We start from the raw sequence: 23,072 nt of genomic DNA, 5'->3' as shown, positions 1-23,072 counted from the left end.
GTAGGAATATTAGAGGTTTTACGTACGGGGCATAGAGGTCTCACCAACATTGAAAATGTGACCAGGCTTGCTGTGAGTTCATTAGAATTCATCAATAGAGAGACATAACAGGTCTTACAGGTTCTCTAAAGCATTTATCTTTGTAGCAGCTAGTATTGGTTTTCACGGAGTTCTAGCAGTTTCTAGTATGTTACATCATAGACTCTCAAACTACCAAGTCTTGATGTTTTTGATCATATAACGTTATTTAGAGTGAAACTTTTTGAAGAAAATAAGTTCACGAACAGGCCTAGTCAATTTTAAATTTTTGCGAAAAAACTTCAAAAGAGATACTAAACCAAGAAAAAGAGATGTGATTTATAGTACTTTTAGGGAGAAAAAACGCAAATTACCGTTATAGCTTCAATTTGTGCTACCGGATTGCTTTCTCACATCAAATGATCTTCAATGGCAAATTCCTTTCAGGAGTTTATAGCTACATAACGGTCGAATCCTAGAGATAGCAGTACAGGGAGACTTCATGCACGATTTGGTGGCGTTTGAAGGCGTAGAACCAGTTGGCTAAGAAAAAACTTGCGTTCCAATCTAGATCACGCTACCCGTCGGTACTCTACCGGCGATATCTCAGCGAGAATACAATTTACGACAATGGCGTAAATTTATCTAAATAGAAGAGGCTTTAAGCTTTCCAACGGTGCATAGCACGTCTCTGTGCGATGACGGATAACAGAGTTAGAGAGGCTGTTCCAAAGCCGATGGGTGTGTTCGAAAGACCGATCACATGACTTCCTCCTCTTCTAACTGCGCTTACTCCCATACCACTAAACGGAGAGAGCTGCAATTTTACAGGAAGATTTGTGGGTTATTGTGCTACATTTTCGCTTTTAACCGTTTTTTATCCTAGTCTGTTTTAGGGTATAAACGCCTGTTCCAAACTTGATGCGTTCCAAACTAGATACGGGACTCTAGTCCCGTAGGTCAAAAGCCCGGATTTCATCGCCTCGCGGTTCGGACCGATTCGACGTTCTAGCGCGCTTTTTCCGTTCCTATTCGCCCCAGGAAGTAGCCGACGCGTCTTCTGCACATAGGCAACGCCGTCCGAACTCAAAATTGCACGTGCTTCTGTAAGTTTTTTGGTAGAAATAGTTTGGGGCCCCGGGCCCACTCTCGCTTTCCGCGCAAAGTCGAAAGCGACATTTGTGAATGTCTAGAGTAGCTCGTATCAGCCTGTGTTCTTGAAGTTAAAACGAGTTCAATCTTGGAACTTTCGATAAGGATATCTCCAATCCATGAAGTCTCTCTAACCTCGAATGTTCATCCAAGTCACGATAAGCCAGCCATCTCTATATCTGTGTCTCCATGCACCAAGTCCTATTTTTTGTGCTGGAGTATACGTGCCGCCCCTTTTGTAATGAAGCACAATGAAGAATAATTAGAATATACACAGACGGCGCGAATTAATTCTCACGCAAAAACAATTTCAAAGACAGACAAAGAAGTCAGAGTCCTCGGGTCCATCATATCGTTTCTCTGTTCCTCCGCAGAGACGAAAGTGACTGGATCGGGAGCAGCGCATCGTACGCGTGTAGCTTGCAGCAATATTCGCATTTGGACATTTAGGGATCGAGCCGTTAGATGGCAGACTTTGTGGCTATCATTGCAGCACCACTCCCGCGCAGCACGTTCAAATGGCCTGAAATGAAGCGTGTTCGCGCGCAGTTGATCGCTGCAGCAGTACTATAGGAACAGGCGCGGGACGCAGTAGGAATAGAGCACGTACGCGTTATAGATATTATTCGACTGCTCATTGCAATGCGCAATTCTCCGCCGGGAACGCACGGATGTTTCGCGCTCTCATCATCTTCAACTATACGATACGCTCCTACTGTCTCATGCATGCATGCACCACTTACAAAGTAATAATCCAAGAGCAATTTTTTAATTAAATTAATTAACCTAACGCCATTTATGACCACTGCGCGTAACAGACAACGTTAATTAACTATACACTAGGTCTAGTTTTACGCTCTAACTGACTCACAACCTCGCTTTTTGTTGAAAATACCTAAGTGTCTCTGCATGTGAGCCTAAAGCATAAATGATTATTTAATTAATTAGACTAGGGAGTCCCTTCTAAATGCAAAGAAAGGCAATTGAAATGAACCGGAGCGCGAAATGCAATGCAACGTACACACTGAATGAAATTTGAAAGAGAACTAGAAAAACAGCAACGACAGAATGAGTCAAAACATAACAGCGCACATCAAATAGCAGGAGACGCGTAAAAAAGAAACATGATAAGAAAACACACTACATGCATACACAAGCAATTAAGTAGCGCATTTTGGCTGCATGTATAAAAGAGTCCGATTGCTTTACTCTTTTATTTTCGCCACAACGATACCCAGAAGAAGAAGAAGAAGCACCCAAGACAAGGAAGGTATCTTGCTTTTTTGCTGATGACGTTGTTGTGGAAGGGGTTGTGGTTGGATTTGGAGGCGATTCTGAAGGTTCGCTTCCAGAAGAAGATTCATATTCGTACCCGAACTCGGAAGCAGGCTTAAACACGTCAAGGTGAGTGACAGTGGGAAAAAACGGAACAATGTATTCTTCAGGATTATGGCCAGGATGCGCAAGCGGCTTCTCGTTGGCTTCCTTTGCGGTAGGCCTAAACGTACTATTGCTGTGATTGCTCATCCACTGTTCGAACACGTAATCGATCATGCCGTGATGAAGCCAAAAATAAGGGCTATTAGGAGACAGCGGAACTTGCGTTCCCCCAACGAATATGTGCACTTGATTGTGAACGTAGTGCTGATCGTGATCGGCGTCGTACGGAGGAACCGGCTCAGCGAAGCCCTCAAGACGATTTCGAAACGACTCCCTTTGCGTTTTCGTCGTCCATTCGGGCAAATCGAAGTTGGACGCTTCGAGAGCATAAGCCACGTGGGAAGCGCGGGGGAGAATAGACGGCTCTCTGCCGGATGATTTCGCCATCGTGACAGCAGTCGTCGACTTGACAGCAACCGAGGCAACGCTGAAGAGGTCGTCTCTGTTCCGGGTTGTTAGGGTCACAGTTGAATCCGTTGACGACGCTCGTCAAGTTAGTGCACATTGTCTTCCAGTTCGCAAACGGGCCGTTTTGAGCGTTTAGTATGGGATCTTCGATGCCGCAGCGCGCCAAACCACTAGCATTCGGATATTTGTCCTTGATGTCCTCCCAGGTGAGAGCTGTGCCCAAATGCGCTTTGCTGTAGAGATCGCCCACCGACTTTTCGTTTGTCCATTCCCAGTAGGGTATGAAAAAAGCAGGATTGACGTTCCTCAGCATGCTTTCAACGACGAGTAAGAACCAACGATGAAACGTCAAAAAGCCCGATGATTCGTGTGCGTAGTTGCACGTTGGCGTTTGGTCGTTGTTGTCTTTGGAGGCGAAGTAGTGAAGCCAAACTACGAAGTCGTAAACAGTCACAGGAACAAAACGCCAGTTATCGCGATCGGAAAAATTTCCAATTAGAACAGAGTAATTGCTGGGCGTAACGGCCGCCTTCAGAAGGGTGTCGGTGTATGTTTTCCACTCGGCGTCGCTAAGACTTAGGGTGGATTTGCGTTTGATTCGATTCGCCGACTTTGTGCAGACGCGCGTTCCATTCAACAGGGTCGTCACCGCGTAGCCAAACGCGCATCTTGAGCAATCCGGCCCCGCCCAGTTGTTCTTGCAAGTGCACGTGTGCGTAAAGTTGAATGCGCTGGGCCACAGAAGGCGTACGTCTAAAAAAACGCTGGGCTAGTCATTTAGAGATAAAACATTTTAAGAGCACGAAACTCGTTTAATTAAATAAACCAAACGTTTAGAACTCGCGCAAACTTTTCTTACCAGTTATGTGGCACGAATGATTGCCGGTTGCATTGATTAAATCAAGATTGTACTTTGGAGTAGGAGCTCTAGTGCATTCTCCTCTTCTCTCGCCTAAATTAAAAATCGAGTTGATTGCGTTTTTGCATTATTCGCATAAGCAAGCAAAGATACAGGAAAAAACGTGTACGTCACGGAAACTGAAAGTGCAAAATCCTCTGGCTCATTACTTATAAAGATCATGCATGCATGGGTGGAATGCAGTGCTATGTGTTATGTCTCACCGGCACCGCAAGCGTCAGGACAGCAGACAGGAGTTATAGTTCTTGCGCTTCGACGCCATCGCCGCCGCTGACGTAGCGAGTTACGTTTCGCACGCAAGCCGTCGGGAACTGGGCTCGACTGACGCAGCAAAAATATAAAAGAATGCAGAATATAACATTTTTGTCCGCAGAAACCATGGATAACGTTGACGATTGGAAGACACTCAGAGTTTTGGCAAAGCTTGATGACGCATATGGAAGTATAAGGTGATTTTCAGCTCACGTGCCGGAAACGTATGTATGTAGGCGGTAAATGTCATTCGACAAAGGCTCTATCATGCATGCACTTACAATCTACTGTAAACTAAATTTCAACTAGATAGGGTCATAAAAATACAAACCGATTTCCTTAGTCTCTGGTACAGTAGCCGCTCTTGACCAATGAGCAGACTCCCACATGTCGTCATGCAAATTAAGCTTCACGGGATTGGTCTGCAGGTAATAATTAAATTGCATGCATTTGCTAGCGTCCGGCGTCGCAACCACGAGATTCGAAACGCCCACGGTAGGAAACGAACGACGCAAAGTCGTTCTTTTAACAATCTCCTTTATCGCTTTCTTTTGTTTATACGGTGACGTTTGACATATCCGCTGAAGATCTCGATACTCCCTTCGCTTTCGCATGGAAGACCTTCGTTTTTCGTCTTCCGATAACGGAGAGAATAGGAAACGACGACTTGTGTCGTCTTTTACGGTTAATTTACCGTTCGAGCGAGCGAGCTGTGGGTGTGTCCTCGACGATAGGAGAACGAACACGTGATCTAGAAGAACGCAACGGTGAAGAACGTGGCTTTAGGCGAAGAAAACAGCCGATTTCGGCGACGAGTTAGGAGCCAACAATGATGCAAAATACGGCGTCGGTAAGAGTATGGGCGATATATCGGGTGCCTCTTTTTTCGGAGCGATATCCGGACGCAATCATGCACATTCGCCTCGATCATTTTCTGCAGCGATCTACAACTGCGAATCGCTTCGCAATCGATAGCTAGCTCACTCTCAAGTTCTGGGAAGCATTGGACAGGACGCTTTCTTTTCCGGATCCCCGAAGCGATCTTTCTTTGCCAATTTGGACTCGCACGAACTGTTTGACCGCGCGGGGTTGTTATACTAGCATAGCTTCGTCGTCTCTCTTCCAAATGGCGGTCGCCTTCGATCATCAAGCAGATCGGGGCCCCGCGCGAGGAACCCGGCCAGCCGGCCGCCGCGCGAATGTAAAGCGAACGCTCCAATGTAGCGCAGTCATTTTCAAATTAGAGAATCGTTCTCACTTGAGGGAGATTCAACGTCATTAGTCCTATTGTCTCTAAGAGCTTTTCTCGCTCCTAACATCATGTGCAGTAAATATGTCTACCTGAAGAACATCGATGTTAATTAATTAGATCATTAGATCGTCAACAAGACTCTTTGAAATGAAATGCGTCGTTAGTAATAACGAGCTTGAGAGCGCAGTTACTTTCCTCCAGGCGGGTGGTGACATTCTACCCGGGGATATAGACCCCAACAAGGTGTTCGACTTTCAATTTCAGGTAATTTCTGCACTAGTCGAGTTTCACTCAAGTTTCAGCAGCACCAGTTATCTAGTCTATGCGAAAAAGATACCAACACAAACGAAATCCATAACTAAAAATCAGCTAGACGTCATTGACTGTTGTAATGCCTAAACTAGTTTGAAACAGTAAGAGAGTTCAACAGTCACTGTCGGCTGCTAAACACTTGTGTATTCTGCTGCTTTGGTTGTCAACATGAACTCACTGACATCGTTGTCCAATAGCTGAAACGACGGTCGTTCTTCTTGGTTTTCCAACCAACAGTCAGCCATTATCTTGAACCTTCATTAGACAAACAAATAGTCAAAGCAACGGCGCGATATGAATGATCGTTAGTAGTTTACATTCGATCAGGACAATGCTTAGGTTGGTTGAGTCGCATTCCCTCTACAAGGCTAGCGACAGGAACCCCAGTATATGGAGTCATTCCCATTGTCATCACTTCCCACAACGTAATGCCATACGACCACTGCATAGACACGAAATTACTATACTTGTTCTAGTTTGCGCTCTGACCTGACTCACGACGTCACTTTTTGTTGTAAATATTCCTTCCGATATACCTTCTAGCGCAACCCAGCGAATTGCGAGACCAGCTTTGCCTGGTGTATTCCGGTAGTAGTCCTGTTCTTTTTCCAGTGCTCGGGCTAATCCAAAATCGGATATTTTGATAGTGAGATCCCAGTCTACCCTAAAACCATTCACTTGGTGAATAAAAGTTGAACGATTGAAAACGTTGATCAATGCATGCAATTCCGCGCTGCCAAATCTCGATGTAGTAACATTTTTCCTGACAAATACTCCATTCCTTTTGCAATTTGATATCCAAACTGAAGAAGTCTAAAAAGCTAAGATCGCAGAAATAAGCGAAATGAAATATATAATAGCAGCAAAAGTTACGTCACGGGGCATAGCCACGTCTTCATCGTCTTCAGCTGGAGAACTTAGAACATCAAGTGATTGCTGCTTGCGCAAATATTTTCTCAAGTCTTGTAAAACCATGTACGGAAGCAGTATCAACGGTCTGTAGTATTGCTCGTGTTCAGAATTGGGAGACCAGCAAATGCCAAGCAACGTCATAACATTTTGATGACTAAGGCATTTCATTCGAAGGGCTTCAAATATGAAATCACGCATGTTCACTCCTACATTGTTCAATAGACTTTCGCACTCGTATTCAAATGTATATCTATGACCTGATTTAGCTGATTTTGCGGCAACAACTCTTCCGTTTAAAAGACATTTGTAGACTCTTCCGAAATAACCTACAAACAGATTATTGAGCATTTCTCAAACGGGTTATTTAGGTAATGGACCTTCCCCGATGTCTTTCTCTATCGTTAGGCGTGTTGGGCAAACGCCCAAGCCACCTATTTTTGCAACAATGTCAGAATCCCAAAGACCATTGGAGCAGGTTTTCATTTCAACGACATTTAGCATGACAGGCACTTCTCTTTCTTTCGTGCGACGTTCACAGACAAAATTTTTTCTACTCCAATATATCATTGCAGGAGTAATTATCAAAATTATCACCACGCAGAGACATGTTGAAACAGCAATAGTCACAGAAGAATTTTCAGAATTTTCAAAGTCTAAAAAGAGGTCAATAGATCATCATCTTCTATTTTCAGTGTGGAAGGGTATACGTATATGTTACACAACTACGGCGAGAGGGATGGGACGCGATGGCGAGCCCATCAGGAGCGCTAATTCAAACGCGATCTGCTACTTTTAACCCGGATGAGTGGTGTATCGGCCGGAAGAGTGGTGTATACGCCGGAAGGATAACCGAGATACACCACTCTAATGAGCGCTCCTGATTGGCTCGCAATCACGTGCCGTTATATAATCCCAATTATTTTTCCGAAAGTACTCTAGCTTCATTACTATTTTAGGAAGTGTACAATTTCAAACAGCCTAACGTCAGCGTTTTTGCAGTCTTTCTTTGCCTTTGCCAAATTTTGATACTGAGCAAATGCAGTTATGGGGTTTTGGCTAATCTGAGATATCTGATCACAAAGAACGCATACTACTGGAGAAGTTACTTTGCTATCATGCATGTTTTTGCGGAAAGTGGTATGATGCATGTCCTACCGCAGTTTTTTTCGTCTGACTGGTCTTGGCAGTCGTAACCACCGTCGCAGCGGTAACTTTGATGAATACAAATTCCGTCCTCGCAGTTCCATGTCAGGCTGCTAATTTTCCCACCACAGCATAGTTCATCTGATAAATCGCCACAGTCGTTGTGACCATTGCAAAGGAAGCTTCGAGGAATACAACGGCTGTTATTCTTACACCAATACATTGACATATTTTTCTGGCAGTGGCTAAAACAGTTTTGTTCATCTGATAAATCGACACAGTCCTTGTCACCGTCACAGCGGTAACTTTGATGTATACAACTTCCGTCATCGCACTTCCAAGCCTGGCTGCTAGTGTTCCCATCACAGCATAGTTCATCTGATAAATTGCCACAGTCGTTGTCACCGTCGCAGCGATAAGCTCGACGAATACAACGGTCGTCATTTTTGCACTAAAACAGTGACGAATCTTGACGGCAGGAGCTAGAACAGTTACGTTCATCTGAAAAATCGCCACAGTTGTTGCGACCGTCGCAGCGAAAAGATAGAGGAATACAACGGTCGTCATTTTTGCACCATAACAGTGACGGTTGTTGGCGGCAGTAGCTAGAACAGTTACCTTCATCTGAAAAATCGCCACAGTCGTTGTCACCGTCGCAGTACCATGCTGAAGGAATGCATAGTCCATTTTTGCACTGAAATTCGTTGGAAGAGATGCAGCTGGAACGTTTCCTCCGTTGTTCGCAATCAATGTTTTCGTCTGAGCCATCGCCGCAGTCGACGTTTCCGTCGCAACGATGACGTCGAGAAATGCACTGTCCGTTGAGACATTGAAAATCACCGCGATGCGTGCATGTGAATAGGCACCGTTTGGCGGATTCAAGTTGCACTGCGCGTATCAGCAGAAAGAAAGCGAGCAATATAAGACCTATACAAAAGAGAAGGTAAAATTTTATTTAGGACACTGCTATCTCAGAGCCCAGGCATAGCTCTCTATAAGCTCTCGGCTGAAACTTATTAAACTAAGTCAAAGTGACCTAACGAGAGAAGGACTTTGTGGGCACTGTACATGTGACGTCAACGGATGCATCGACGTGATCTAATTAGTGGCTGACGTAGAAATGAGCCACTATATACGCTTTGGCCGTTTTCTCAGACAAAAGCTGAGACAGCGTGCGAGCCATTCACGCACGGCAAGTGAAGCTTTAGGAGCGTATGTATAGGCACTGACTAAGTGCGCTGAAGTAGGTCTTCGCGGGGGAAGCGTACGCATTGCACAGCGCGTACCAGCCTACGTATAGTATCGCAATCTAATATACACCTGCGTGCTTCTTGTTCATGGTCAGTTAAACAGTGACGTGACGCGCACGGTGTATATATGGCAAGACGTAACAAACGATCGAGTCACAAAATACGCATATAAGAACGTACGCTAGCTTAGAAAAATATCCTGCATGCACGCACGTACACGTACGGCTTCACGTACGTACGGTTTCAGTGAGGCCGCGTTGTCAGACGACTCACCAGGCCACGTTTCGCGGGTCTTTAGCAGTTGCATGTGAGCCCGCGGTCAAGCGCATCATCACGCATCATCTCGTAGTAGCCTCGTCTCAGACCCTCTCTCGCTTTCCCGTCTGTCAAGTGATCGAGAAAGGATCTGAGACGAGGCTAATCATTACCGCCCCTGCTCGTTCAATTATATAAAAGTAGAACGATTGAAGACGCTGATCAATACATGCAGTTCCGCGCTGCCAAATCTCGATGTAGTATATTTTTCCCTGACAAATACTCCATTCCTTTCGCAATTTGATATCCAAACTGAAGAAGTCTGAAAAGCTAAAAACAATCACACCCAATTAAACTAAGAAAATAGGAAATAACAAAATTGTTACATCACGGGAAAAAGCTACGCCTGTGTCATCCTCAGCTGGAGAACCGAGAATATAAAGTGATTGCTGCTTGCGCAAATATTTCCTCAAGTCTTGCAAAACCATGTAGGGAAGCAGTAACAAAGGTCTGTAGTATTGCTCATCTTCGGGATTGGGCGACCAGCAAATGCCAATCAACTTCAGAACATTTTGGTGACTGAGTCATTTCATTCGAAGGGCTTCTAATATTCAATCACGAACGTTCACTTCTACATCATTCAATAGGATTTGTACACATATTCAAATGCATCTATTACCTGATTTAGCTGATTTTGCGGCAACAGTACTCCCGTCTAAACAGACACGTACTTATAGACTCTTCCGACATTACCTACAAAAAGGTTTATATGCATCTCTCAAGTGGGTCTTTTAATCAATTGACCTTCTCCAATGTCTTTTTCTACCACTAGACGTGTAGGACAAATGCCCAAGTCACCTATTTCCGTAACGATGTCAGAATCCCAAACTTTATTCAAACAGGTTTGCATTTCAACGACATTTTGTGTGATAGGCACGTGTCCTTCTGTCGTGCGACGCTTGTAAGTGCATTTACATGTGAGACGTTTATTACACCAAATTACAATTTGAATTGTAATTATTAAAACCAACAATGTACAGAGACTTGTTGCAACGGCAATAAACACAAAATGTATCAGTACCAAGAAGCATGAAGCATATGCCTGCTGGTTAGAGCCACAACGTTAACTTAGACGATATGATAGCAGAAATTCCCATTCAAATTATAAAAGGTGAATACATTTAATTTCCGTTTATACGTTGGAATTTTTTTTTGGGTGGGCCTGGCCCACCCGGGCCCACCCACTTGTTACGCCACTTGTTTGCATAAGAACGTACCCTAGCTTAGAAAAATATCCTTGATTTCTCTACGTAGGCACGTACGTGTACGGCTTCAATAAAAGAACGATTTATGGCACGAATCCCGCGCCATAGCTACGGCGGATCAGGGGGCGCACTTGAGGCACGTGCCCCCACAAAAATTTTTTACGGGGGCAGTGCCCCCTCTAAAATTTGCGCGTTTAGCGTCAATAAAAATGAGAGTAACCACGCCCATGCGCAAAAAATTTCTCCCAGTAGTGGACGCGTAGCGCGCTTCACTACGGGAGAGCCTGGCTTGCGAGGCTAGTGCGCGCCTAAGGCGCACAAAGTTGCCCTCCTTACTTGACGCACCTTCCGCCGCCACTGACACAGACCTGCGCAATTAAAACATGGCGTCCGACGAATCGTGGCCGAGATCACTTTGGAAGCGTTCATCTGCTCGATTCAAAAGAAATAGAGGGGATCGAAGTAGCCACGCACATCGAGGAATATCGCCCCTGCCCTTGGAATGACGATAGTCATTCCTTCGTTGTGAATTATATACTAAAGTAAGCTGCGAGGTTGATAAATGATACAAATTAATGAAGTTGCTAAAGTTGCATGGTCGACCATGGATTTTGATATCGATTGTCGGAAGGAGAATTCAAAGAAAAATCGCATTGTCTTCTGAGTCCTTTACCTATTAGACATCGATGATTGCAAAGTGTAGCTGGTTCGTTAGAGTAATATAGTATCCGCGTGTCTTTGATTATATTTACTTTAGATGGATGGCAACAACGTTTCTCATGCCGCGTCTCATTGCGCAGAAGCGAGCTTGTCTATCATGAGAATGAAATTCTTTATCTCGGTATTGCAGTAATTAATTAAAAGGATTATGCTTTATATTAATTATTTTGTTTGTTGATTAAGATTTTCAAAACGATTCTTACATGAAAATTGAACAGGAGCTAGTTGCTTTCGTCTACGCTGATTGAACGTCGGAAAATGGAAATAATCCAGCGCGAATTGGAACGTCTTCGACGTGAATGCGTTCTACTGAAAAGATAAAATGTCAACGCGGCATGGTCTTAGAAGAAAAACTGGCTGATTAATAATGCCTATATTTCAGAGACACTGGTGCTGAAACCACGTGCGCTGAAACAATTTTCGCTAAAGACAAGCGTCGTTGCGAAGAGCAATGAGGTCTAAGCCAGTATTTTGCTTTTTAATTAATTTGGTACCTTTGCAGACGTGAAATGGACTGAGAAAGAGCAGACGGTTAACGTCATTTTTGAAGAAGAAAGATCATCATTTTGGTTATTTTTATTGTCTATATTCGTCTATTAGAACTGTTTTTAGGCGACAAGAAATCGAATGAAATTTTCCGATAATTACAATTAATTGCTGTTTTAAGAATTAATTAAATGGGGTTTTAGAGAAGAGAAAGTGGTAGCTTTGAGTCGTTGCCAAAACCTCGAAGCGTCTCGCGAAGAAATGAAAAATCGCATTGAATGAATTTTCGACATTCTCACCATCGAGCCAGACGAAACTCACGTGGCCAAAGAAAGTTTCGGATCGGGTTCAGGTACAAATTGACAAAGAAAAAAGTTTTTATCAATGTGGCCTATAATCGTTAGGCGCTTGCTTTGGCTTTTGGTGTGGAATGAGAGTCGTGCGGTAAAGCAATTCTACAATCTGAGCATAGCTTCTTTTGTAACAGAGAAGCGACAAGACTGCATGGGTACGTTTTTTGTCTGAGAATAATTTTTGCCGATTTTTAGGGAATAATTCAGAGTCGTTACGGCCGATAACATGAAAAGTCATCTAGTAATAGCAATTGGCATCTAACGGTTGGAATGATGAGCAACGAGGAAACTGTTAGAAAAACATCCTTGATTTCTTGTACGTACATACACACGCACAGTCACACGCACACGTATACGCAGTGAGACCGCGTCGTCAGGCGACTCATCAGGCAACTTGCCGCGGGTCTGCAGCAGTTAATTAAGAGCCCGGTTGCCTCGAGCATCATCAGATTGTAATACGCACCGCGGCTTCCGATTTCTTCCTTTTATTCAGGCCTTGCACACAGAGACACGTTTAGCTCAACGATTCACGTACAACTGTCTCAATTATCTTAACTACCAAGCAAATGTCTCGCTACCTCTACCTGATTAGACTAATTAGCTACCGCCCTCTCCTACGGATTCAAATTAAATTATTGAATTTATAAATTTTAGCGTAGGATTTCGGTCGGATTTGGAGCTCAGTGGACGTGTATAGGCTGAGTTAGCGTCACGCTGCCATGGAAACAATCAATCAGCATCGAGTGTTTCTTTTATAACTTAACAACGACTTCATCCTCAGTGGTGAATTATTTGGGATCGATTTACAAACTAAAGTAATTATTTAAGACTAACTTTACTTAAATAATTAATTTTTTAGTGCTGAACGGCCATTGTTTTTGATGTGACCCAATATATATATATATACATGTATATCGCTGAGGCGAGGTCATATATGATTTGTCGATTGTCGAAAGGAGAATTCAAACAGAAATCGCTTTGTCTTCTGAGTCCGTTTATTTATTATTACACATTGAAATTGAAGAGGCTTTAAGCTTTCCAACGGTATATAGCACGTCTCTGTGCGATAACGGATAACAGACTTAGAGAGGCTGTTCCAAAGCCAATGGGTGTGTTCGAAACACCGATCACATGACTTCTTCCTCTTCTAACTGCGCTTGGAGAGAGCTGCAATTTTACACCAAGATTTGTGAGTTATTGTGCTACATTTTCGCTTTTGAAAGTTTTTTATCCTAGTCTGTTTTAAGGTATAAACGCCTGTTCCAAACTTGATGCGTTCGAAACTAGATAGAGGACTCTACTTAGAATACACAGATGTCGCCCAAAAACAATTTGTAAGACAGAAAGATATGTCAGAGTCCTCGGGTCCATCCTATCGTTTCTCAGTTCCTACGCAGAGAAAAAATTGATATCACGTGATCTAGAAGAACGCAAACGTTGAAGAACGTGGCTTTAGGCGAAGAAAACAGCCGATTTCCTCGACGATTACCGCGTGGGAGCCAACAACGATGCAAAATACGGCGTCGGTAAGCGTATGGGCGATATCGGGTGCCTGTTTCTTTCGGATCGATCCGGCTCGATCGTTTTCTGCAGCGATCTACAACTGCAAAGCGCATCGCAATCGATAGCTCACTCTCAAGTTCTAAGAAGCATTGGACGGGACACTTTCTTTTCCGCACCCCCTTGAAGCGTTCTCTCTTTGCCAATTTGGACTCGCACGAACTGTTTGACGGAGCGGGGTTTTTATACTAGCATCGCTTCGTCGTCTCTTCCAAATGCCGGTCGCCTTCGATCATCATGCAGATCGAGGCCCCGCGCGAGGAACCCGGCCGCCGAGCGAATGTAAAGGGAACGCTCCAATGTAGGGTAGTCATTTAATTTTAGAGAATCATTCTCACTTGAGGGAGATCCAACGTCATTAGTCCTATTGTCTCTCCGAGTTTCTCTCGCGCGTAACATCATGTGCAGTGAATATGTCTACCTGAAGAACAACATGACCTTGAAACGAAATGCGTCGTTAGTAATAACGAGCCTGAGAACGCAGTTACTTTTCTCCAGGCCGGTGGTGACATTCTACCCGGGGATATAGACCCCGACAAAGGAGTTGGCCTTTCAAGTTAAGGTAATTTCTGCACTATTCGAGTTTCACTCTCAAGTTTCAACAGCACAAGTTATCTAGTCTATGCAAAAAAGATACCAGCACAAACGAAATCCATAACTAAAAATCAGCTAGACGTCATTGACTGTTGTAATGCCTAAACTAGTTTGAAACAGTAAGAGAGTTCAACAGTCACTGTCGGCTGCTAAACACTTGTGTATTCTGCTGCTTTGGTTGCCAACATGAACTCACTGACTTCGTTGGCCAATACCTGAAACGACGGTCGTTCTTCTGGGTTTTCCAACCAACATTCAGCCATTATCTTGAACCTTCATAAGACAAACAAATACTTAAAGCAACGGCGCGATATCAATGATCGTTAGTAGTTTACATTCGATCAGGACAATGCTTAGGTTGGTTGAGTCGCATTCCCTCTTGAAGAAGCGGAACAAGGCTAGCGACAGGAACCCCAGGATATGGAGTCATTCCCATTGTCATTACTTCCCACACCGTAATGCCATACGACCACTGTATCGACGCCAAATTACTATACTTGTTCTAGTTTGCGGTCTGACTGACTCACGACGTCACTTTTTGTTGTAAATATCCCCTCCGCTAAACCTTCTAAAGCAACCCAGCGAATTGGGAGAGCAGCTTTGTCTGGTGTATTCCGGTAGTAGTCCTTGTCTTTTTCCAATGCTCGGGCTAATCCAAAATCGGATATTTTGATAGTGAGATCCCAGTCCACCCTAAAATTATTCACTTGGTGAAACTAGAACGATTGAAGACGTTGATCAATACATGCAATTCCGTGCTGCCAAATCTCGATGTAGTATCATTTTTCCTGACAAATACTCCATTCCTTTTGCAATTTGATATCCAAACTGAAGAAGTCTGAATAGCTAAAATCGCATAATAAGCGAAATGAAATATAAAATAGCAACAAAAGTTACGTCACGGGGCATAGCCACGTCTTCATTGTCCTCAGCTGGAGAAGTTAGAACATAAAGTGATTGCTGCTTGCGCAAATAGTTTCTTAAGTCTTGTAAAACCATGTACGGAAGCAGTATCAACGGTCTGTAGTATTGCTCATGTTCAGAATTCGGAGACCAGCAAATGCCAAGCAGCGTCATAACATTTCGATGACTAAGACATTTCATTCGAAGGGCTTCAAATATGAAATCACGCATGTTCACTCCTACATTGTTCAATAGACTTTCGCATTCTTATTCAAATATATATCTATGACCTGATTTAGCTGATTTTGCGGCAACAGTACTCCCGTTTAACAGACATTTGTAGACTCTTCCGAAACTACCTACAAATAGATAATTGAGCATTTCACAAAAGAGTTATTTAATTAGGCAATGGACCTTCCCCGATGTCTTTCTCTATGGTTAGTCGCGTTGGGCAAACGCCCAAGCCACCTATTTCCGCAACAATGTCAGAATCCCAAAGTTCATTTGAGCAGGTTTTTATTTCAAGGACATTTTGCAGGACAGGTACTTTTCTTTCTTTCGAGCGACGTTGGTGGTCGCATTCACAGACAAAATGTTTTCTACACCAATATATCATTGCAGGAGTAATTATCAAAATTATCACCGCGCAGAGACATGTTGGAACAGCAATAGTCACAGCAGAATTTCCAATGTCTAAAAAGAAATCGATTGATCATCATCTTCTATTTTCAGCGTAGAAGGGTGCGCATTATTACATCTATGGCATACTCCCAATTGTTTTTCCGAAAGTACCTTAGCTTCATTACGTACTATTTTAGATCAGGATGTATACAATTTCAAGCACGGCGTTTTCACACCCTTTCTCTGCCTTTGCCAAATTTTAATACTTAGCAATTGCAGTTATAGGTTTTTAGCTAATCTGAGATATCTGATCTCAAAGAACGCATAGGTACTGGAGAGGTTACTTTGCTATCATGCATGTTTTCGCGGTATGATTCGCATTATTGCATGTCTTACCGCAGTTGTTTTCGTCTGACTGGTCTTGGCAGTCGTAATCACCGTCGCATCGGTGACTTTGATGAATACAACTTCCGTCGTCGCACTTCCATTCCTGGATGCTAGTGTCACCGTCACAGCATTGTTCATCTGATGAATCGCCACAGTCGTTGACACCATTGCAAAGGAAGCTTTGACGAATACAACGGCTGTTATTCCTACACCAATACCTTGACGTATCTCGCTGGCAGTCGCTAAAGCAGTTTTGTTCATCTGATAAATCGGCACAGTCGTTGTCACCGTCACAGCGGTAGCTTCTTGGAATACAACTTCCGTCGCCACACGGCCAAACCCTAATTGAACTGCTAGTTTCCCTGTCACAGCATAGTTCGTCTGAAAAATCGCCACAGTTGTCGTGGCCGTCGCAGCGATAATTTAGAAGAATACACATGCCTTCCTTTTTGCACAAAAACAGGGTCGGATCTTGGCGGCAGGAGCTAAAACAGTTACGTTCATCTGAAAAATCGCCACAGTCGTTGTGCCCGTCGCAGCGATCAGTTTGAAGAATACAACGACCTTCATTCTGGCACCAAAACCGTGACGGATCTTGGCGGCAGTAGCTAGAACAGTTACGTTCATCTGAAAAATCGCCACAGTCGTTGAGACCGTCGCAGCGAGAAGATAGACGAAGACAACTGTCGTCATTATTGCACCAAAACCGTGACGGATCTTGGCGACAGTAGCTAGAACAGTTACGTTCATCTGAAAAATCGCCACAGTCGTTGCGACCGTCGCAGCGAGAAGTTTGAAGAATACAACGGTCGTCATTTTTGCACCAAAACCGTGACGGATCTTGGCGGCAGTAGCTAGAACAGGAACGTTCATCTGATGAATCGCCACAGTCGTTGCGACCGTTGCAGTACCATCGTGTTGGAATGCATTTTCCGTTTGCGCAAAGGAATTGGGAAGAGAAGCAGCTGGAACGTTTCCTTCGTTGTTCGCAATCAATGTTTTCGTCTGAGCCATCGCCGCAGTCGACGTTTCCGTCGCAACGATGACGTCGAGAAATGCACTGTCCGTTGAGACATTGAAAATCACCGCGATACGTGCATGTAAATAGGCGCTGTTTTTCGGATTCAAGTTGCACTGCGCGTAAGAGCAGAGAGAAAGCGACCAATGTAATACCTATACGAAAGAGAAAGTAGCTAAAATTTCATTTAGGACACTACTATTTCAGAGCCCATGCATAACTCTCTATAAGCACTCTGTTGAAACTTATTCAACTAAGTCAAAGTGACCTAACGAAAGAAGTACTTTGTGGACACTGTACATGTGACGTCAACGGATGCATCGACGTGATATATTTAGTGGCTGACGTAGAAATTAGCCGCTACGCTTCGGCCGTTTTCTCAGACAAGACTGGGACAGCTAGCTGCCAGCGTGCAGAGCCATTCACACGTACACGGCAAGGGAACGTATGTAAAGGCACTGAGCTAGCTGCATGAGGTGGGCCTTCGCGGGGCAGCGTATACCGCGTACGCGGCGCATCTAGTATCGCAATCTAATATACACCTGCGTTCTTCTTGTTCATGGTCAATTTACACAGCGGGCAGACGCGCAAGGTTTTGGGCGAGACGTACCAAAAGAGCCAGAAGTTTGTATAAGAACGTACGCTAGCTTAGAAAAATATCCTTGGTTCCATTATGTAGACGTACGGCTTCAGTGAGAAGGCCGCTTTAATTGTCAGACGACTGCATGGCCAGGTGATTAACGTTTCGCGGGTCTCCAGCAGGTGCGAGCCCGGTTGCCTCAGGCATCATAACGCATATTTACGGTGATTGGCTCTCTTTGAGAAGTCAAATCCAGTGGCGCATCTAGGGGAAGGGAGGGGGCAGGGGGGGTTGATCGTTAGCGCGCTAGGTTGCCAAGACCATCTAGCGAAACGAACTTTTTTCCCCAGTCGCTCATCATTTTTAGTTCATGGATGTGGTCCTTCTCGAAAATGAAGTCGCTGATGCCAGCTACAGACTTGGCGAACCTGTAGCTATCGAGCACGACCACTCGTATAAAACACCTCCGTTCTCGCGGTTTCCATTCCGGCGTTTAGATCTTTGCAAGACATTCCGCTGCATTAGGTGATGGAGCTTCAGGCTGTGACTCGTGGCGCTGTTCGTTTTTCGTTTTTCATACGAAAAAAGCGATGATATCTTTCGACACGCAAGTTTGCCGCTCGGATGAAGCGTATTTGAGTGGAGCTGGTCTGAGTCCCTCTCCCAAACACTGTCGTCGAAATGCGAGAACCGCTAGGCCTCGAGATACTCAGCCTCCCGTGTAAGAAGAGTTTGTTGCCATGGAAGCCATGGACGTCGGAAGACGATCTCAACTCGTTTCGCCTCGTGCCTAACCACCTGACAGTTATCAAATACAGTTATCAGACTGCAGCAGATGAGTTCACGGGTGGAGACGCTGAATCGATGTTACGATGCGGTAAGTGTAAAGTTCGTTTACTTTTGATCTCAATTTTCTGAGTCAAAACGTCGGCTCGTGTAAGACAGAGACGTGCTCCTCCGCTGTCGTTTATGTTCTTTAGGCGTCAAGCTAAATTTTAGATACCATTACACGCATAATGGAACTTGAAATGTGCATAATGGTGAATGACAACTAGTGCTGGCTAAAAAAACAATGATTGCCCAAAAAAACGCATCAAGGGATAGCCAAGTATTTTATCAAGGAACTCTAGGTAAACGGCTGAGCAAACATGGCTTGGAGTGTTGGTGTGGCGTTCGATCGCCTAAACAGGCCGTATGTTCGTGAAGGATAGAGAAAATTAGGCGCCACGAGTCACGGCAGGCATTACAAGGACCAAAGGCAAAGGTTTCAATAGATGGAATACGTTTAGCGTAAGGCAGCGAAGGTCACGGAGCTGTTTTAGGTACAGACAGCGAAGTCCATAAAAAGAGCACAAAAGCACTCGGAAAAGCCACGGGCTATTTCTACTGAAAAAAGAACCTTTGCCCTTCTGTTTAGGTGGTAGAAAAAGATTCGTTAGAAGGTAGAAAATCGAGGTTCAAGAAAGGGCGTGGCTGCCTAGCGCGCTAACGATCAACCCCCCCTGCGTTGAAGGTGTTGCAACTCGCGCTTAATTTCCATTTCATCGCGCTCGATTTGAAAGATCGACAAGCGCAATTCTTCTTCAATTTTCATGTACGATTCGTTTCTCGAATCTTAATTTATAAAAATTACCATGAATATAAAGTCAAAAAATCACGCAATACCAAGATGAAAATATTTGAGACCCTCGTCATAAACAAGAACGTCAGTAGTCTCGTCAACATTATGCACACAGTGAGAAGTGTGGCAAAAAACGTTTTTAAAGTCGTGAGCAACAGCCATCTTAATTAAGCAAAAATTATAAATAATGAGGATATCATTGTGACAAACCTGATGCGCTTTACAATCATCAATATCCAAAACGTAAAACGACTCCGCGCCACTGACGTTAGAACCACCAATGAGAAGACAAAGCGATCTCTCTTCCAGTCCTTCTTTCGCTAATGGACTAATTGTATGACCCCATCTAGGTGACGGCTGCACTTCAAAATCAATGCTAATCCAGCACTAAACAAGCAATTACTATTAGACACCAACATTTAATATTTACTTTATTTAGTAACTCCAGCACAACTGAGTGACTTTTGTTGTCTATATCTTTTCCATGAAGAAATGCTTGATGTCGGTCAATGGTTGCCATGGCAGCTAACTGTAGTGGTTTGGGCTTCGTTCCACTAAACTTCGATTCCAACCACATTCCTACGATAAACACTAAATTTACACTCACAGAAATCTACAATAATTCACCTTTCTCATTTTCCTCTTCAAATTTAAATTCGTAGATCTCATTATTCCACCCTTCAGCATCCTGAGTCGCCTCAGGCTGGAGTTGGCCAGAAGGTATCCTTTCGCTCTTTCCCCCAAACATGATCATTCTCGATCCAATAGCACACAAACAGCAAAATGCGCGTGGGGCAGGTTTCTTTCCTCCGACGGGCGTGGCTACTTCGATCCACTCCAGTTTCTTTGGATCGAGACGATAAACGAGTCCCAGGTAACTACCGTTTGCCTTCTCTCCGCCGTAAGAGTAGATCTTCTTATCGATCACGATGCATCGTGCTCCTTCGCAAGGCGGAGGAACCAGTCGGCCTCGAGCCATACGACGGCGCCATTTCCTTCTCGACCTCCCAACGCGTAGATTCATAATCCAGATTTCATTGCGATTGAAGTATTCTGCCCCATTCCAGCCACCGAAGAGGTAGAGACGACCATCGACCACAGCGCTTTCATGGCTCCATCGCTCCTCGGGTTCTAGCGAATCGTCGCTACTTTCTGAGTCGTCGCTGGTCGAAAAGTCGTCGCTGGTAAGGGAGCTTGACTCCTCCTCCACCACCTCCAACTCCAACTCCATTTAACTGTACGCATGCGCAGCCATTCGAATCACGCGACGTCAAAATTTATTGCAAATACTAGAGAATGAGTCAAGATCAAACCCTTATCAAAGGGTGTGCACACCAAGACACAGTACGACTCTGTAAGCGTTTCTTTCAAAGATTCCATTCACTAACCGTTTCACTGCAAAAAATTCTGGAAGTGCCAAAAGATTTTCAATAACACCTTTCAGAGTGTCGAAGCAGCTCTGCGACGACGGACGATTTGCTGCCTCTCCGTCAATCATACAAGAACAGAGAAGCAATAATTTTGGACGACTAGCCAAGGCTTCCAACTGAGTCGGTCTGCCTCTTCTCGGGAATAGGGCCCACCGCAGTGAAAATTTCAATCAATGCCACGCCCAAACTATGCACGTCGCTAGGCAATGAGTTGGAAGCAGGCACATGGCATCCGCTCAGGAGCGAGATAGTTGAGACTCATGGGACCAACGGAGAGAGAACTCTCAATAATGTGAGTCGCGCCCAAGTCGCCTACCTTCGCTTTCATGTCTCGTGTCAGACAACGTTCGTTGGACGGATGTCGCCGTGGAGGGACGCGCTTGATGAAGGTACGCAATAGCTGACATCATGTCCATGGCAATGGACAGCTGCTCATAGAACGTCAAATAGGAGAAACCGACCGAATACGCAACGTCACTACTACTAAAATACATCTTCTTCGCGCGATTACCTTGACGGTGAGTTTGACCCTCGGTGCATCGCTCCTTCCCCGAATCGAACAGAAACGTAGCGAATCGCATAGACGACTGATAATAGGTCGCCTCCAAGAAGAAAACGTTGAATTAAAACGACAACGGAAACTGTATCAAAATCTATAAAAGAAAAAGAAAATAAAAAAATTACGGATATATACGCCCCACCCACAGTACCTGATAAAAAGCGTCGCGAAAGAGAAGGAAAATTGGGCAGAGTGAACGCCGTCGTCTGTTTGTTTCTCTCGCTGAAATGGTGCCCAAAAGCGAGCCACTCCTTCTCGAGCAGCGTGTGAAAACCGTTCGTCTTTCTATAGTAGGAATCGAGAAGAATCCGCGCTAACGAGACAATCTGAGTCGTCGATCCCAGCCGTCTTCCAAGCCGACTAGAACCGATGCCATTTGAACGTCGAGAAGATCGACGACCGCTCCGGCAAGTCAAAGAAGAGTCCGAACCTAGACAACAGATAAATATATTTACATAAATTAACATTGTAATAGAAATAATTTTCTTATAGAGATATGTCCTACGTGAGAAAGTCAGTCAGTGTCCTGAAGTCGCGATAGTAAACTGCTGTGATCTGCGTTTCCATCGCTTGGGGCCCAGGCGCCAATAAGTTTTCGATAAGACTGCCGAATGTCGGCGCAAGAGGGAACCTAAAAAATATCGTCAAATGAAGCCAACAGTACGAGGAACCCCATCCTTACATCAATTTGACCCCGGGAAGAGGGTCTCCCTTGACAACCTATAATTATGAGGCGAAACTCAATATCCTGACGTTTTCTAGAGACTAGTAGGGCGCCTTGTCTTTATTGCTTCTGCCTTTCTCCAATGACATATAGAGACGATCTCTCGTGTGAAGACGCCCCTTTTGAAATCGACACTCCGTGCTTCCGAAGCGACGAGGAAGCCGTAGCGAAGAGCGGCAACGTACGGTTCGTCGCAGAAACCACAAACCAATGATTTACAGCTCTAGTACGAAAAGAAAACGGCAGTACCTAACGCATGCAACGCCATCTTCTCCTAAAATGAAGACGCGAGATCTTCAAGTTTCGATAAGCAGAAGAAGACCTCGAAGCTCATTTATTGTCTTTTGGGGAGAGAGCCTCTCCATATACAAATCTTCTGTCGTCTTACACGATACCTGCATCTTCTTTGCGCATTCGTGAGGCCTTTCGGGTTCGAACGAGCCAAGAAAGGGGGGAAATCGTCTCTGCAACGAATAGCGATTGTCAAATCGCGTCTACAGGACGCGATCAAGATGCAGAAACGAACGAGATGACTTATTCGAGCTGATCGGCGCACCAAACGAGCTTTGATGGCCCAGATTGGACCGCTTCCTACTTCTGCGCACGCGTTCCGGTATGACGCGTTATTCGTGCCAAAAGTCTTACCGTGCCCGAACCGCTTCTAAAAACCGGTCTACGTGCCCGAACCGCTTCTAAAAACCGGTCTATTCGACTTACATTGGCCGAACCGCTTTTAAAAACCGGTCTATTTCACTTACCTTGGCCGAACCGCTTCTAAAAACCGGTCTACAATACCAGTTTCACTTGTTCTGATCGCATAAACCGATCTATACTACTAGCCTCGTTTATATGGCGCTACAACAGTGTCAAAAATCAATGGATTAGTGATCAGTTAACAGTGAACAGTGATTAGTGATTAGTGCAAAAAATGAACAGTT

The 23,072-nt window shown here is 44.4% G+C and overlaps 2 protein-coding genes and 1 long non-coding RNA gene across 3 annotated transcripts; all 3 read right to left on the bottom strand.

Annotated features, from left to right (window-relative positions):
- Window positions 1-2,181: 2,181 nt before the first annotated feature.
- Window positions 2,182-5,998, bottom strand: LOC136191423 (tyrosinase-like). The gene is given in 5 exon segments (XM_065979746.1): window positions 2,182-2,966; window positions 2,968-3,771; window positions 3,878-3,970; window positions 4,141-4,360; window positions 5,936-5,998. Coding segments are annotated over 5 exon segments (1,836 nt in total). The 3' UTR covers window positions 2,182-2,310.
- A 9,390-nt stretch (window positions 5,999-15,388) lies between these two features.
- On the bottom strand, window positions 15,389-15,623 carry LOC136191050 (uncharacterized). Its single transcript, XR_010670722.1, has 3 exons — window positions 15,609-15,623; window positions 15,485-15,553; window positions 15,389-15,433 (listed from the first exon to the last, which is right to left on the bottom strand). It is a non-coding gene; the product is annotated as an uncharacterized lncRNA (long non-coding RNA).
- Window positions 15,624-19,454: 3,831 nt separating this feature from the next.
- LOC136191422 (kelch domain-containing protein 2-like) lies at window positions 19,455-20,652 on the bottom strand. The gene is made up of 4 exons (XM_065979745.1): window positions 20,049-20,652; window positions 19,852-20,000; window positions 19,632-19,808; window positions 19,455-19,583 (listed from the first exon to the last, which is right to left on the bottom strand). The coding sequence occupies exons 1-4, from the start codon at window positions 20,650-20,652 to the stop codon at window positions 19,455-19,457; spliced, it is 1,059 nt and encodes a 352-aa protein (XP_065835817.1).
- Window positions 20,653-23,072: the final 2,420 nt, after the last annotated feature.

Source organism: Oscarella lobularis, chromosome 9 (genome assembly GCF_947507565.1).
Source record: "Oscarella lobularis chromosome 9, ooOscLobu1.1, whole genome shotgun sequence".
Classification (NCBI taxonomy): Eukaryota; Metazoa; Porifera; class Homoscleromorpha; order Homosclerophorida; family Oscarellidae; genus Oscarella; species Oscarella lobularis.
The sequence above is the reverse complement of the archived record's forward strand: the minus strand, read 5'-3'. Positions and strand labels throughout refer to the sequence as shown.

Excerpts from the sequence above, each read along its gene's own strand:
- LOC136191422 (XM_065979745.1), bottom strand. The coding sequence starts at position 20,652 with ATGGAGTTGGAGTTGGAGGTGGTGGAGGAGGAGTCAAGCTCCCTTACC. Across the intron at positions 20,001-20,048 it reads TGAAGAGGAAAATGAGAAAG|GAATGTGGTTGGAATCGAAG; the intron begins GTGAATTATTGT and ends TGTTTATCGTAG. Across the intron at positions 19,584-19,631 it reads ATGATTGTAAAGCGCATCAG|ATGGCTGTTGCTCACGACTT; the intron begins GTTTGTCACAAT and ends TGCTTAATTAAG.